Source organism: Sminthopsis crassicaudata, chromosome X, assembly GCF_048593235.1.
Source record: "Sminthopsis crassicaudata isolate SCR6 chromosome X, ASM4859323v1, whole genome shotgun sequence".
Taxonomy (NCBI): domain Eukaryota; kingdom Metazoa; phylum Chordata; class Mammalia; order Dasyuromorphia; family Dasyuridae; genus Sminthopsis; species Sminthopsis crassicaudata.
The window spans coordinates 56,843,360-56,859,979 of record NC_133623.1 but is presented as its reverse complement, the minus strand read 5'-3'; the positions used below and the strand labels follow the sequence as shown (position 1 = coordinate 56,859,979).

Below are 16,620 nucleotides of genomic sequence, written 5' to 3'. Positions count from 1 at the left end.
AAAAATGTCATGTGATTCTCTTGTCTCTGCTGTGAGAAGGCATGTTCCTTGCAGGCAGGGACTGTTTTTGCCTTTCTTTTGTATCCTGGTGCTTAGCACAGTGCTTGGCACACAGTAGGCACTTTATAAATGCTTGTTAACAGACTGAAATGAAGGGCCTCAGAGCTCCCTCCCTGTTCGAGATCTTTTGACATCAGTAAATCATATTAGAATCTGGGGTCTCTGGGTTGAATGGGGGAGGAGGGAAGGGACATGTCTCTGAGGTCAGGATGTGACTGAGGGTTTGGGGTCTCTGCAACGATTTCTGATTTCATTTGAGGATTTAAGTGATTTGCTCAAGGTTACAGAGATAGTAGGTGTCTGAGACCAGAGCTGAACTCCTAACTGCAGGGCTGATGCTCCATCCACTACACCACCCAGCTGCCCCAGAATGATTAGAGTCTGGGTTCTGGAGGCTCTAGGATACTAGGCTAAAGGTCCGGTCTTGGATTCTCATTCCCCTGGGTTCAAAGTCTGAACTTGGGGCTGGGCCCCCCTTCAGTGATCCCCTCATCTCCTCTCTCCCCGTTAGCCTGAAGCGCAGTAACTGCTACATGGTGTGGGGTGGGGACTTTGTGAGCCCGGGACAGCAAGGACGCATTAGTCATACAGACCTGGTCATCGGCTGCCTGGTGGACCTGGCCACCGGCCTCATGACCTTCACGGCCAATGGAAAAGAGAGCAACACCTTTTTCCAGGTCAGTCTCTGCCCCTGACCATTCAGCAGAAGCCCAAATGGATTTTCCTTGTTAGTCTCCATGAATCTCCCCCAATTCTTACTCCCATCATCCCCTGGGGGAGTCTGAACAGGGACCACCATAGGCTGGCTCCCAGAGAACAGTAAGCTTAGGGGCAGGTTGTGGGCTCTGCAGGTGCCAGCCTTGGAGGGGGGGGGGAAGGTTCAAAGAATACAGCCTCTCCCTCTTCTCCCCCCTTTAACGGGCCAGAATAGATCATGGCTTCCCTAAATATCCCTCCAGCTGTGGTCCACGCCTCATGTCCTCCCTCCTTTCTCCGCCAGGTGGAGCCAAACACGAAGCTGTTTCCAGCTGCTTTTGTACTTCCCACCAATCAAAATGTTATGCAATTTGAACTGGGAAAGCTGAAGGTGCTGGGCAGGGGTTGGGGTGTTTATGCACAGGGGCAGGAGGTGGGATGGTTGGGAGCTTCCTGGAAGAAATGACACAGATGAAGGAAATTTTTGATGGATGAGCGATGGGTGAATAGGGTGATGATAAATGAATGGAGAAAGTTGGCGCGTGTGGTCAGTGGCTTTGGTCAAGAATGGATGGGTTGATGGATAGATGGAATAAGTGATATACGAGGAAAGTGAGTGAACAGGACAGAGCTGGATTGATGGATGATAAATAAATGGATTGGTCGAGTGTTGATTTCTGAAGTGTGCGATCCATGAACGGAGGGAGGGATAGATGGATAGAGGATATGAGGGATGTGTGGCTTGAATAAATGAAACTTGAGTTGTGTGAATGGTCCCTGGATAGAGTGAGGGAGATGGATAAGTGGAAAGAATAAGGGATCGACAGATGGAGCAGCTAAATAGACTGAGAGGATGGAAGGAGTGAGTGAATGTTGGCTGCAAAGGGTCGGTGATTTATAGATGGAGTGAGTGGCCAAATGAATAGGATAAGGGATAGATAGATGGATGGATGGATAATTCAAGGGGTAGATGGATGGATGGGTGGGTAATTCAAGGGATAGATAGATGGATGGATGGATGGATAATTCAAGGGATAGATGGATGGATGGATGGATAATTCAAGGGATAGATGGATAGATGGATGGATATTTCAAGGGATAGATGGATGGATGGATAATTCAAGGGATATATGGATAGATGGATGGATGGATGGATGGATGGATGGATGGACAGATGGATGGATGGATGGATGGATAGATGTATAATTCAAGGGATAGATGGATGGATGGATGAAAGGAATAAGTGATACATGGGTGGATGGAGTGGCCAACGAATAGGATGAGATGGAAATGAATGACATGAGTAAATTTTGGAAGGATGAATAGTATGGTCAATGGATAAAAGGAAGGATGGATGAGTTGGTGAGTGGTGAATAGATACTTTAAGTATGCAAAAAATATTCAGTGGCTGGAATGAGTAACACATGGGTGGAATGAATAATAGAGAGATCTGTTTATTCACTCATCAATTATATAAACTTTCATTGACTTAATTTCATTGACCTAGTTATTAGAGAAGAGATGAAGTTTAGATAGTGATCGGCCCAAGCCTTGTGAGAGCTTACAATGTAGCAGACACACACTATTCCATGGGATATAGTCCAAGGGAAAATGGGCTCTGATGGCTGAGGCCATTACTGACCCAGGGACGATCAGGTGAATAATCAAGAATATTCTAGGTACAGGAGGAGATGTGAGCAAAGGCAGGGATATGGGGAGATCAAAGAGATGCAAGAAACAGCACGGGCTAATTTGGCTGGTGTGAAAAGCAAAAGGATGGTATGGGGGAGTGACTAGTTAAGATAGGAGATGGGGTCCCCAACCTTCAGGCCATTCAACTTCCCCTGTCCCCGTTCCCTCTCTTCCATCAGAATATCATGCCCCTGTCAGCAGCCATGTTCCTGAGTGAACGCAAGAACCCAGCCCCCCAGTGTCCTCCCCGCTTGGAGGTACAAATGCTCATGCCCGTATCCTGGAGCAGGATGCCCAACCACTTCCTACAAGTGGAGACACACCGGGCAGGTGACCGCCTGGGCTGGGCTGTGCAGTGTGAGGAGCCACTCACCATGATGGCCTTGCATATTCCTGAGGAGAACCGGTGAGCCCCCCCGACCCTGCCCAGGCCTCGGGGGACCCCTTCAGTCCCTCTTTCCCTACCCTGGGGAACCAGGAATTTCTCATGTTCCCCACTCTCCTCATGATTGTGTGTCTGGTTCTCAGCATATATTTCTACCTCCTCGGTTATGTATATGACATGTCCCTCTGTCTGCTCTTTCTTTCTTGGTCTTTCTGTCTCTCTGTCTCTCTGTGTGTTCTGTCTCTGTCTGTCTCTCTGTCTCTTTCTTTTTTCTTTCTATCTCTCTGTCTGTGTATGTTCTCTGTCTCTGTCTCCCTTTCTATTTGTCTTTGTCTCTCCCCCTTTCTCTCTTTTTCTGCTCCTCTCTGTGTAATCTGTCTACCTTTGCCTAATCTCTCCATTCATCCTTCCTCCTATCCCTCACTGTCTCTCTCTATCTCTCTTCCTCCCTGTCTTCCTCTCTCTCTCTCCATCTCTCTCCTTCTTTCTCCTTCTCTGTCTTTCTCTCCTTCTCTCATTCTCTCCCTCTCTCTTTCTTCCTCCCTCTCTCCTCTCTCCTCTCCCCCTGTCTCTGCCCCCCCTCACTATTTCTCTCCCTTTCGATATTTCCTTGTCCCCCCCCCCCGTTTTCTCTCCCTCTCCCCACTGTCTCTTTCTCTTCCCCGGCTCCTCTGTCTCTCTTCATCTGTCTCTCCTCTCTCTCCTCCTGGCCTCGGGCGGCAGGTGCATGGACATCCTGGAGCTCTCCGAGCGCCTGGCCCTGCAGCGCTTCCATTCTCACACACTGAACCTGTACCGGGCGGTGTGCGCCTTGGGGAACAACCGCGTGGCGCACGCGCTCTGCAGCCACGTGGACCAGGCACAGCTGCTGCACGCCATCGAGGACGCGCACCTGCCCGGCGCCCTGAGAGCCGGCTACTATGACCTGCTCATCAGCATCCACCTGGAGAGCGCCTGCCGCTCGCGCCGCTCCATGCTCAATGAGTACATCGTGCCGCTGACTCCCGAGACCAGCGCCATCACCCTCTTCCCTCCTGGCCCGCCGGCCGCCCCTGGGGAGGAGGGCTCGCGGCGCCACGGGCTGCCAGGGGTGGGGGTCTCCACTTCCCTGCGCCCCCCCCTGCACTTCTCCCCACCCTGCTTCGTGGCGGCCCCGGTGGGGTCAGGTTCTGCCGAGGCTCCTGCCCGCTTCAGCCCCGCCATGCCCCTGGAGGTGCTCCGCGATAAGGCGCTGAGGATGCTGGAGGAGGCCGTGCGCGACGGAGGCCAGCACGCCCGGGACCCCGTGGGTGGCTCTGTGGAGTTCCAGTTTGTTCCGGTGCTCAAACTGGTGTCCACCCTGCTGGTAACCACTGCGTCCCTCCATCCCCCTGCACTAACTGTCCGTCAGGTCCTCTCTGCATTTCACAGTCTCTAACTCCATCCACGAATCGTTCCCTTCATCCGTCAGTCACCCCCTCCCTCTGACAGCTCTTTCTTTCTCTGAGCATGCACTCTCTTGACCCATTATCCTTCGTTCCTTCTCAGAGAGCCTCATAATGCCCTTGCTCACTCACCCCGTCCATCACATCCACCCTTCTTACTCACCGAGCCTTGCCTCGGTGATCACGTGGAGATGTGGGCCTGGTCCAGGGCGGAGAGAGGCGCTCAGTGAGGGAGAGGCTCTGGGGTCTAGAGGAGGGAAGGCAGTTGGGCCCCGGAGAATGGAAAGGGTGGGAGAGGGGAACAGGAAGGAAGGATTGTGGGGGACAGGGAGAAGCCAGGGCTGGGGAAGCAGGGGGGACACGGGAGGAACAGAACGAGGAGGAAGGAGAGGCCACTGGCCTCCAATGGTGGAAGCCTCAACTTCCACACTGAGGGACTGGAACTGGTCCTGCAGGTGATGGGCATCTTTGAGGACGAGGATGTCAAGCAAATTCTGAGGATGATTGAGCCTGAAGTTTTCAAGGAAGAGGAAGAGGAGGAAGAGGAGGAGGAGGAGGAGGATGAAGAAGAGAAGGAAGAGGATGAAGAAGAAGAGGAAGAAGAAAAAGAGGAGGTGAAAGAGGAGGAGGAGGAAGAGGAAGAGAAGGGAGAGGAAGAAGAAGCTGTGGAGGAAGGACTACTTCAGATGAAGCTGCCCGAATCCGTCAAGCTGCAGGTGGGTGGAGGGGCAGTCCCGGGCCCAGCTTTGTGCCAGTTCGCTGGGGCCAAGGGCCCCGGGGTGGGGGGCAGCTGCTGCTCGGGGGGCATGGGCCCGGCTGCCCGTGGGTTCATGCTTTCTCCGACCTCCAGATGTGCCATCTGCTGGAGTACTTCTGTGACCAGGAGCTGCAGCACCGAGTGGAGGCGCTCATTGCGTTCTCGGAGCGCTACGTCAGCTGCCTACAGAACAACCAGCGCAGCCGCTACGGTCTGCTCATGAAGGCCTTCACCATGTCCGCAGCAGAGACTGCCCGGCGCACCCGGGAGTTTCGCTCTCCGCCCCAGGAGCAGGTGCCCGATGACGCAGCCCCTGGGGGACCCTGACCCTCTGTCCCCTCCTCCCTGGCCATGGATTCCTCATCCCCAGCCCCAGGCCCTTTATTCCCTATCTCTCAATGCTTAGTCCAATGCCCGGCACATAGTAGGTGCTTATTCCCTTCTCTGCTCTTTCTCTCATCCTCATCCCTCCCATTTTCCGCATCCTATTTCCTGAATCTGTTTCTCTTTCCCCTGTTTTCTGACCATTGACCCTGCTGTGTGGCCGTCCATCCAATCCCTGCTCTCTGACCCTACCTCTGCACTCCTCATTTTCTAACTTTTGGCACTCCTATCTGTGCCCTCTGACCCTTACCTCTACTCTCTGACCTACTATGAACTCTGCTCCCCCATCCCTTGCTCTCTGACCACTGATTCTCTGGGCTCCATTCTGTCCTGTTGTCTTCTCTTTCCTGGTTGGTCTTCCAGGCCCGTTCCTTGAGCCCTGGCCCATCAGACCTCATTCTCCTGCCCCACGATGTCCCTGACCCTTCACACTCTGCTTTACTTTCCAGATCAACATGCTTCTGCATTTCAAAGCGGGCAGAGATGAGGAGGAGTGTCCGGTCCCAGATGAAGTTCGGCAGGAGCTGCTGGATTTTCACCAGGACCTGCTGCTGCACTGTGGTGAGGAGTCCAGTCTGGCCCACCCTTCCCCAGATCTCCCTCGGGGTCCTTCTCCTGGGAAAGCCTGGCTCCCTCCCCGGGGGGACCAGCTCAGATGCTCCCTCCGCCCCATTAGGCATCCAGTTGGAAACGGAGGAGGAGGAGGTGGAAGAGGAGACCACCCTGGGAGGTCGGCTGATGAGCTTTTTGGAGAAGGTGAAGCTGGTGAAGAAGAAGGAGAAGGAGCCAGAGGAGAACCCTCCCCCAGAAGAGAAAAAGCCTGGTGAGGGGGAATCCAGGCCTGACCCACCCGGGTGGGGAAAACCCAGAGAAAGGATAGGGCACAGAGGGCAGGGGCTGGGGAGCCAGAAACAGAAGGAAATGATAGGAGCAGGGAGCCCTGGCTGTTGGCACAGCTTGGCCCTGGGCAGGGAAGCAGCTGGTCTGATGGCCTCCTCTGCCCCCCAGAGTCCTTGCAGGAGCTGGTCTCGCACACGATGGTGCGCTGGGCCCAAGAGGACTTTATCCAGAACCCAGAGTTGGTCCGGGCCATGTTCAGCCTCCTCCACCGCCAGTACGACGGCCTCGGGGAGCTGCTCCGTGCCCTGCCCAGAGCTTACACCATATCCCCGTCCTCCGTGGAGGACACCATGAGCCTCCTGGAAAGCCTGTGTCAGATCCGCTCCTTGCTCATTGTGCAGATGGGGCCACAGGAAGAGAATCTCATGATCCAGAGCATCGGGTAACCTCCTCTCCCCGGGCCAGGCCCGAAAGCCGTCCCTCCCCTCCCCAACTCCTAACTGCTGCTGCTGCTCTCCCCTCCCTCCCTGTTCTTGGGATGGAGACCTGAGGCTAGGGAGAGGGGCTGAGCCTGGGATTCCTTAGGTTTGCTCCCACCAATGCAGGTTAGCATTTCATAACCGTTATCTCATTCAGCCCTCATCATAACCTGTCAGCACTCGGTAATGATAGTTGCCTGGATTACTGAAATGTCATATGACTTGTTCAGGGTCATCCAGCCTTGAACTCAGATCTTTGTGGCTCTGAGGCCAGTTCTCTCCTCCCAGAGGAGCTCTTAAGACTTTTCTGGCTTTAAATCTTTCATGCTCTGCTCGGAGAGGCCCCTGAGATCCTTTCCAACTCTCGGCCCTGTGGTTTTGTGGGCCTACCCCTGGCTCCCTCCCTGTTTCCTTCCGGAGTGTGGTCAGGAGGACCTGGATCCAAATCCCAGTCCAATACTTACTCAGCAAGAATCTTCCTTGAGTCTCAGTTTCTTCATCCATAAAAAGGGGAGAATAACAGCACTTACCTCTTAGGGTTATGGTGAGGGTCAAAGGAGATATTTGCAGAGTGCTTTGGAAATTGATATATGAATAAATGTTAGCTATTATTATTAACTATTATTCCCTAGCTTCTGCTACTGTCTTTATGACCCACATTCGGGGCTCTGAGATCTTTAGGAATTGGTTTTCTTTTTTATTTGGGGGGGGACTGATTTTCTGAGACCTTCCTTGCCTCTCCCAGGCGTCAAACCCACTTTTTCCCAGCTCACCTATAACTGACCAGAAAAGCCATCCCTCGGAATCCGAGGCCACGCTTTCTGTTTCCTCCTCGCCACTTCAGTCAGTGGCCAGGACTTGGAGACTCTGGTAACCCCGTCTCCCCTTCTTTCTGCAGGAATATCATGAACAACAAGGTTTTTTACCAGCACCCAAATCTGATGAGAGCTTTAGGGATGCATGAAACAGTGATGGAAGTCATGGTCAACGTGCTAGGAGGGGGAGAGTCTAAGGTAAGTCAAGACTGGGACTCCTGGGAAAAGAAGCCTAGCTAAGCCTGATTGCAGCGGGGCGGGGGGAAGACTTTCACATTATAGGGTTAAAAGAAAAATGAGATTCTCAGAGGCCGGAGCTTCAGGGGAAAGAAGGCTCTCAGAATCTGAGTCTAACAGGGAGAGAAAGGAAAATGCAGAGGCCAGGAGGAAAGAAGGCTCTCAGGCTCTGAGACAGATGGACCAAAAAACTCTCAGAAACTGAGATTTCAGGGGAAAGGTTTTTGGGATCTGGGGCTGGTAGGGAGGGGGAAAAATCAGAGCCCGGGGATGTTGGGAGAGAAGCTTCTCACAGATTGAGGGGAAGAAGACTCTCAGAACTTTGGCCCGCTGGGAAGAAGACCCTCACTCACAGCCCAGGCTGCTTGTCCTGTCTCTAGGAAATCCGCTTCCCCAAAATGGTCACCAGCTGCTGTCGGTTCCTCTGCTACTTCTGTCGCATTAGTCGCCAGAACCAAAGGTCCATGTTTGACCACCTCAGCTATCTGCTGGAGAACAGTGGAATTGGCCTGGGTGAGTTCCCCGCCGCCCTGAGTGCCCCTGCCACGCCCCACCACCCAGGCCCTCCCTGTCTTCCCCTAGCCCTGAGCCAACTTCTGTCCCCCGCACAGGCATGCAGGGTTCCACTCCACTGGACGTGGCGGCTGCCTCAGTCATAGACAACAATGAGCTGGCCTTGGCCCTTCAGGAACAAGACCTTGAAAAGGTGGGGATTCCTGAGACTTGCCTCTGAGTGACCCCCCTGCCCCAACCCTCACCCTGGGACCCAAGAGAAGAAGGGCACCAGGGGCTGGCTCGGATGGTCCCGGCCCTCACCCCCTTCCCTTTCAGGTTGTCTCCTACTTGGCTGGCTGCGGCCTTCAGAGCTGCTCAATGTTGCTGGCCAAGGGCTACCCTGACATTGGCTGGAACCCCTGCGGTGGGGAGCGCTATCTGGATTTCCTCAGATTTGCCGTCTTTGTTAATGGTGAGGATGCCAGGGAGGAAGGGAACGGCCATCCAGGCAGCTCCGTGGAGGAAGGGAGGGAGGCTAGGAAGGGACTGTGTCCAGATCGGGCCCCGAGGTAGAGAGGGCAGCGGACTGAGCTCTGAGGACGGAATCTCTGCCCTTCCTGCCTCCCACTCAACAGGAGAGAGCGTGGAAGAGAATGCTAACGTCGTGGTCCGTCTGCTCATCCGGCGCCCCGAATGCTTTGGTCCAGCCCTGAGAGGAGAGGGCGGCTCCGGGCTGCTGGCCGCTATGGAAGAGGCGATCCGGATCTCAGAGGATCCCGCTCGAGATGGCCCGGGCGTCAGGAAGGATCGGAGGCGGGAGCAGTAAGTGTCCCAGAACCCCAGTTTTAAAAACTCGGGAGTCTTTAACCTTTTCTGTGACCTGGACTCCCTCTGGAGTCTGGTGAAGCTTGTGGGCCCTTTCTAAAAGTCATGCTTTAAAATTCATGAAATAAAATATGGGGAATTACAAAAAAACTCAATTCTTTTGTAGTTGTTATCAAAATATTTTTAAATAAACATAAAAATTCCCAGACCCCCAGGTTAAGAATCCATGGCCCAGTCATCCAAAGTCATGAGGGGTTCACCTCCTCCCAAATCACTGCTAGGAATCTGCAAAGAATCTCACCCAAGCTGTCACATTTTATTTTCACAACAAACCTGGAAGAAAGGTATCCCTATTATCCCTATTTTGCAAATGGGGAAACTGAGGCAAGCAGGTTAAGTGCTTTACCTAGAGTCACCCAGATAATAGGCATCTGAAACAGGATGCAGACTCAGGCCTTGCTGTCTCCAAGCACTCTGTCCACTGCATCTTCCTGGCTCGGTCCTGCCCCATCACAGCCTCATTTATCTTCAAACTTCCCTTATCTCTACTTTCCCAGCTTCCCAGAACCCCTTTCCTGGCTCAGCCCCATTGCTATTGCCTTCCTCTCTGAGATTTCCTCCCTTTATACTGTATCCATCTTGTTTGGACCTGTTGTTTGCACATTGACTCTCCCATTAGACTGGGAGCTTTTTGAGGGTGGGCTCTGAGTCTGAAGCAAGATCTGAGTTCAAATCCAGCTTCAGAAACTTATTAGCTATGTGACCTTGGGCCTCATCTGTAAAATGGGATAATAATAGCACCCGCCATCCAGGGTTGTTGTCAAGACCTCACGAGACTGGAAAACACAGCGCAGTACATGAGAAATGCTTTATTGATTAAATGACTTTCCTTTACTCAGCCACGGGGGTGAAGAAGCCCCTGAAGAAAACCGTGTGCACTTAGGAAATGCCATCATGTCATTCTATTCCGCCCTGATCGACCTGCTGGGACGCTGTGCTCCTGAGACTCATGTTTGTATCAGGGAGAAGGGGGATAGGGGGAGGAGGGGCAGAGCTCATGGCGATGGGACCAGAAGGGAGGGTCAAGTTCCTCTGTCCCCTGCTCCATCACAGCTGATCCAGGCTGGGAAAGGAGAAGCTCTGAGGATCCGGGCCATTCTGCGCTCCCTTGTGCCCCTGGACGACCTCGTGGGCATTATCAGCCTGCCCCTGCAAATCCCCACCCTGGGGAAAGGTACGGGGCCAAGGGAAGAGGGATTCTTTCAGAAGGAGGACCTCTGGGTATCGGGAATGGGGACAGCTGAAGTGGATGGAGGCTTATAGTTTTCCTCCTGCTAGATGGGGCCCTGGTGCAGCCTCGGATGTCCGCCTCCTTTGTACCTGACCACAAAGCCCCCATGGTCCTCTTCCTGGACCGTGTCTACGGCATCGACAGCCAGGACTTCCTACTCCATGTGCTTGATGTCGGCTTCCTACCTGACATGCGGGCGGCTGCCTCCCTGGACACGGTGAGCGATCCCCTCCCCAGACTCAGCCTCCACCTCCCACAGAGCCCCCACTCCCTGTTAGGGACTGCCTTCCATAGAATAATACTCCCATAATACTTCTTCAATTTAGAGCGCAATATAATGCCCCCCACAGAACGCCCACCAAGACCATTCCCTTAACTCCCCATAACTCTCCTGGTAAACCCCTCATTTAACACCCTCCCCCTGACAACGATTCCATACAACAGCCCCTAGAGCCTTCCCATTGAGCCTGTGTAGCATATTTGGAAATATTTGATATTTTTATATTACTTTCATTTCTCATTATAATCCTCCTTCCTCCCTCTTCTAAAGAGACTATCTTAAATTAAAGATTAAAAAAATAATAATAAAAAAAGAAGTTTAGCAACACACCAACCAGATCAGATAGTATATGAAATATTGTCTCCCCGTAGTCCTCCACACTTTTGCAATGAGTGGAAGAAGGTACATTCTTCCATTTCTTTGGGGCCAAATTTAAATATTAAAAAACTTTTATTGGTACTTTTTCTCTCTCATTACTGTCGCTTGCTCCTCCCTTTTAACAAATAAATACCCAAGCAGAACAATCAATATGTTGACCACACCCGACCATGAACATCCTATACCATGACCTCTCTGCCAAAAGGGGAAGCCATGCTTCCCTGCCGATCCTCTGAAGTCACCGTTGGCCTCTGATCAGAGTTCTGTCATCTTTCTGTGTTATTTTATTCCATATTGTTGTAGTTATTTATAAATTCTTCTCTGGGTTCTATTTCCTTTACTTGGAATCAGTTCATCTGCATAGCATTTCCACATGCTACCCCCTGTTAATTCTCTCCAGACAACGCTCCTGTAACAATCCCAGGACTTGCTCCATTTGGCTCTGCCTATTTGACCCCTACACCTTGATAGCCCCCATATAAGACCCCCCTGTGATCCCCATATCCCACCTTCTCTTTGCCTTGTCCCTTTTGCATTTCAACATCTGCATGCTGATATAGCACCCCCTTTCCTGTCGCTCTCTAGTAACATTTCCATGTGAACTTCCCAGTTAATAGCCCCCAAGAGAACTTCCCTGTATAGTAGCCCTTGAAGATCCCCCACTCTGCCCCCTTCCCCACTCATAACAGCCCTGAACCAGTGAGGAATAGGATTAAATGCAGCTCCCTTCAGTGTCAATGGAAAGAGCACTGGGCATGGGGGTACAGGATTTGCATTTGAACACCAAATGTGAGATATTACTGGACTTCAGTCTCCTCATCTGTGAACCTGGGAACGGGGCAAGGTGACCTCTCTCAGTTGTGGATATGTGCCCCTCTATAACCTATGACTTTCTGATATCCACCAGGCAACGTTCAGTACCACGGAAATGGCCCTGGCCTTGAACCGCTACCTGTGCACAGCTGTGCTTCCCCTGATCACCAAGTGCGCCCCACTATTTGCGGGGACAGAGCACCGCGCCATCATGGTGGACTCCATGCTCCACACAGTGTACCGCCTGTCCCGGGGACGCTCTCTCACCAAGGCCCAGCGGGATGTCATTGAGGACTGCCTGATGGCGCTGTGCAGGTGTGCAAGGGGAGAGCATTATGCTGGAGGAGCCGGAATGGGGGTGTGAGAGGAGGGAGAAGAAGGCAGAGGGGCCACATCCTGGGATCCCAGCACCAGCCAGGGAGGGGACGGTGATGGGGAGTGGTCAGAGAGAGGGCTCCACCAGGAAGACCTCAGTTTAAATCCCCTCTCAGCTGTGTGTCTGAGGAAATTCCCTAACCTCTCCAATGGAGATAATAATATAATTTTTATTGTAGTAATTTCATTTATTTTTAACACACATTGCTTTATGAATCATGTTGGGAGAGAAAAATCAGAGCAAAAGGGAAAAAAAAGAAAGAAAGAAAGAAAGAAAAGAAAGAAAGAAAAGAAAGAAAGAAAGAAAGAAAGAAAGAAAGAAGAAGAAAAGAAGAAAGAAAGAAAGAAAGAAAGAAAGAAAGAAAGAAGAAAGAAGAAAGAAAGAAAGAAAGAAAGAAAGAAAGAAGAAAGAAAGAAGGAAGGAAGGGAAGGAAGGAAGGAAAGAAAGAAAAGAAAGAAAGAAAGAAAGAAAGAAAGAAGAAAGAAAGAAAGAAAGAAAGAAAGAAAGAAAGAAAGAAAGAAGGAAAGAAGGAAAGAAGGAAAGAAGGAAAGAAGGAAAGAAGGAAAGAGGAAAGAAAGAAAGAAGAAAGAAGAAAGAAAGAAAGAAAGAAAGAAAGAAAGAAAGAGAAAGAAGAAAAAAGAAAGAAAGAAAGAAGGAAAGAAAGAAAGAAAGAAAGAAGGAAAGAAAGAAAGAAGGAAAGAAAGAAAGAAGGAAAGAAGGAAAGAAAGAAAGAAGGAAAGAAGGAAAGAAAGAAAGAAAGAAAGAAAGAAAGAAAGAAAGAAAGAAAGAAAGAAAGAAAGAAATGAACATAGCATGTGCTGATTTACATTAAATATTCCTAATTCTTTTGGATCATGAAGTACCGAGAAGAACCAAGTCTTTCATAATTGATCATTGCACACCTTGCTATTACTGTGTACAATGTATTCTTGATTCTGCTTGTTTCCCTCAGCATCAGTTCATGTAAACCTTTCCAGGCCTTTCTAAAACCAGTTTGTTCACAATTTTTTTATAGAACAATAATATTCCACTACCTTCATGTACGACAGCTCGTTCAGCCAGTCCCCAGCTGATGGGCAGCCGCTCCTTTTCCAATTCTTTGCTATCACAAAAAGAGCCACTACAAACATGTGGGTCCTTTTCCCTCCTTGATAATAACGCCATTAATACCTACTTCTGAGTCTGTAAACTACAGGATCCAATTAGTGGAGAGAGAGGTTCCACTCTAAGAATTCCTCACACTGACGAAATCACAGAGTACCTGGTAGGTCGGGAGCTCTGTGTTAATTATCACCATCTTTATCATCATTATTATTTATTATTCCTAAAAAAAAAAAAAAATTAGGGGCAGCTAGGTGGCGCAAGTGGATAGAGCACCAGCCTTGAATTCAGGAGGACCTGAGTTCAAATGTGGTCTCAGACACTTAACACTTCCTAGCTGTGTGACCCTGGGCAAGTCACTTAACCCCAGCCTCAAAAAAAAAAAAATTTCTACCTCATGGGTTAACATGAGGCTCAAGTGACAGAGCTTCTACTTTATTATCATGAATATTAATATTATCCTTGAAGAACAATTTCCTATTTCCCAGGGTTAATCTAAGGCTCAAATGAGAAAGCCTCTATTTTATCATTATCATTATCATTTAGACTGGAACAATCATTCCGTTGGTACAATGAATGAATAATGAGGAAGCACCCTCTCCCAAGGCAGATCATTTCCCACCCTGCTCTTTTTTTTTTAAATGAAATATTGTTTTTTTTAAAAAAATTAAATTTATTTTTTAATTACATGAATTACAATTTTTAACATTCTTTTTAAAATTTTTGAGTTCCAAATTCTTTCCCTCTCCATTCCTTGGGAAGGCAAGAAATTTGATATAAACCCTACATGTGTAGTCATGCCCAGGGCAATGACTTCCACGGAGTCACACGATCCACTTGGGCACTTAGACTTCCTATATCTAAAGCGAGCTCTCTTTCGACCACATTGCTTCTCCTCAGTGATGACCATTGGTACCATTACTTCTCTTATTAATCTCCATATCCTTTTGTCCTAGGTACATCCGTCCATCCATGCTCCAGCACCTGCTGCGTCGCCTGGTATTCGATGTTCCCATCCTCAACGAGTTTGCCAAGATGCCCCTCAAGGTGCCTGTGCTTGAGGGATGGAGGGACAAGAAGCTGTAGATGATCTCTAATCAGTGCATTTCTTTGTATTCCAAGTCACTAGGGGTAGGGAGGGGACCTGTGCTTTTACTGGTCTGAGGGAACTTCCAGATGAGGAAATTCCCTCTACCAATGGAGCACCCTCTCCACAACCAATGGTAGCAGGCTCTGTATTAAGAGCTAGAGAAGATATGAAACTTGGATGAGGCAATAGCCCTATCCTAATGTTGTTTAAACTCAACCAGAGCCGAGTCACCGATTAAAAAAAAAAAAAAAGAGGGGGCAGCTAGGTGGTGCATTGGATAGAGCACCAGCCTTGAATTCAGGAGGACCCGAGTTCAAATCTGGTCTCAGACACTTAACACTTCCTAGCTATGTGACCCTGGACAAGTCACTTAACCCTACCCTCAGGAAAAAAAAAAAAGAAAGAAAAAAAGAAACAGGGCCAAACATAGATGTTTGTAAAAGGACAAACATCTGTAAAATGAGGAGAGTAAGAGCACCTGGTTCCCAGGGCTGTTGTGAGAATCAAATGAGAAAATATGTGGAAAGCCCTTGGCACAATGCCTGACACACAATAGGTTCTTAATAAATACTGACTTCCTTTCTTTTTTCATTTATTCTTCCTTCCGTCCTCCTTTTCTTGTTCCCTTCTTCTCTTCCTTATTTTTCCCTTCCTTTTTTCTTTTTCCCTTACTCTCTCTCCCCTTTCTTTTCTTCCTTTCTCCCTCCCTCCCTCCCTTGTTTGTTTCCTTTTTCCTTCTCTTTCTTCCTTCCTCCCTCCTTTTTTCCTCCTCCCTAGCTCCTGACCAATCACTATGAGCGCTGCTGGAAGTATTACTGCCTCCCTACGGGCTGGGCCAACTATGGAGTCACCTCCGAGGAGGAGCTGCATCTGACTCGCAAGCTTTTCTGGGGCATCTTTGAGTCACTGGCCCACAAGGTGGGGACCCCAGAGGGGAGGTTACAAGGGAGCCTAATCTTGGGAGCAGCCGGAGGAAGTCAGTGGAATGGCAAGGCCCCCAAGATGCGGGGGCATGATGGGAAAGAAAGCAGTAGTCTGGAAATGACAGCCCTGAATTGTGAGAGAATCAAGAGAGGCAAGAGTGCTAAGAGCAAGGTGTCGGGCGGAAGTAGTGGGGACCCAGAAAGGCAGCCAGCAAGACTCCTTGAGTGAATTCACTAGGTGGGGAGCATGGCAGGGGATGGGCCCCCCAACTGTGGCAATGCTAGGAAGAAAGGAGGGGGTCCAGCAGGTTTGAAGAATGAGGATGTATGCCGGGAGCATTTGAGGGTTCAAGCTCCCTGAATTTGGGGTTAGTGGGAGGAGCCAGAAAAGGTCTTGGAAATGGGAAATTTGGGGAATGGTGTCTTCAGGGCCGTAGGGTGTGGGAATGTGAAGCTGCTAGACTCTACCCACAGGCTTGGCATATCCAAGGTGCCACATGTTAGTCTCATACTTAATGTCTGGGTTAAGGGGGGGATCTCAGGGAAGAAGCAGTGCATTGTTAGGTGCCTAAGTTTGAGGGGGAAAACAAGGGTATTGGGAAGACGAGTGTGGGGAGGGGGAAGAGACTTGCTGAGAGGGCTAGGGCCTTGGGGATGCAGGGACGAAGGTGATTCAGGCAGTTTAGGGCCCAGCTCCCCCTCCCTGCTTTGAGCAGGAGGGCACGGGGCAGGTCAGCGAGCTCTTGGACCCTCACAGAAATACGACCAGGAGCTCTACCGGATGGCCATGCCGTGTCTGTGTGCCATCGCTGGGGCCCTGCCCCCTGACTATGTGGATGCCTCCTACTCCTCCAAAGCTGAGAAAAAGGCCACTGTGGATGCTGAAGGCAACTTTGACCCCCGGCCCGTGGAGACACTCAAGTGAGACCCTCTCAGGGTGCAAGGAGGAAGGGAGGCCTGGGGCGGGGGGCTGGGAGACAAGCAGGGGCTGGGGGCTGGGAGAGGAGCAGGGGCTGGGACCCTGCCTCTGGACAATCAAAATCCCTCCAGACACCCTCTCATTTATCATTCCCTTCCCACCCTCAGCGTGATCATACCTGAGAAACTCGACTCCTTCATCAACAAGTTTGCAGAGTACACACACGAGAAGTGGGCATTTGACAAGGTACTGACGGCAGGTTTTCTCCAGACCCCTGAAGCCCCCAGAAGCCCCCCTCCCCTCCTTCTACCACATAGATATTCCCAGAACTTCCTCCACATCCCTTCAATGCTCCTCGGG

General features: G+C 50.5%; 1 protein-coding gene across 1 annotated transcript in view; it reads left to right on the top strand.

The window, feature by feature from the left end:
• The window catches only part of RYR1 (ryanodine receptor 1), a gene marked incomplete in the record, with an annotated part of 85,448 nt that overhangs the window by 29,354 nt on the left and 39,474 nt on the right, over nucleotides 1-16,620 (top strand). Inside the window, 22 exon segments of the mRNA XM_074277611.1 lie at nucleotides 572-737; nucleotides 1,061-1,147; nucleotides 2,628-2,854; nucleotides 3,557-4,178; nucleotides 4,713-4,973; nucleotides 5,108-5,308; nucleotides 5,848-5,959; nucleotides 6,075-6,221; nucleotides 6,407-6,680; nucleotides 7,616-7,730; nucleotides 8,150-8,282; nucleotides 8,381-8,475; nucleotides 8,601-8,736; nucleotides 8,900-9,086; nucleotides 9,989-10,100; nucleotides 10,203-10,323; nucleotides 10,428-10,597; nucleotides 11,946-12,166; nucleotides 14,285-14,375; nucleotides 15,196-15,336; nucleotides 16,099-16,262; nucleotides 16,428-16,506. Coding sequence (XP_074133712.1) covers nucleotides 572-737; nucleotides 1,061-1,147; nucleotides 2,628-2,854; nucleotides 3,557-4,178; nucleotides 4,713-4,973; nucleotides 5,108-5,308; nucleotides 5,848-5,959; nucleotides 6,075-6,221; nucleotides 6,407-6,680; nucleotides 7,616-7,730; nucleotides 8,150-8,282; nucleotides 8,381-8,475; nucleotides 8,601-8,736; nucleotides 8,900-9,086; nucleotides 9,989-10,100; nucleotides 10,203-10,323; nucleotides 10,428-10,597; nucleotides 11,946-12,166; nucleotides 14,285-14,375; nucleotides 15,196-15,336; nucleotides 16,099-16,262; nucleotides 16,428-16,506 — 3,862 coding nt within the window.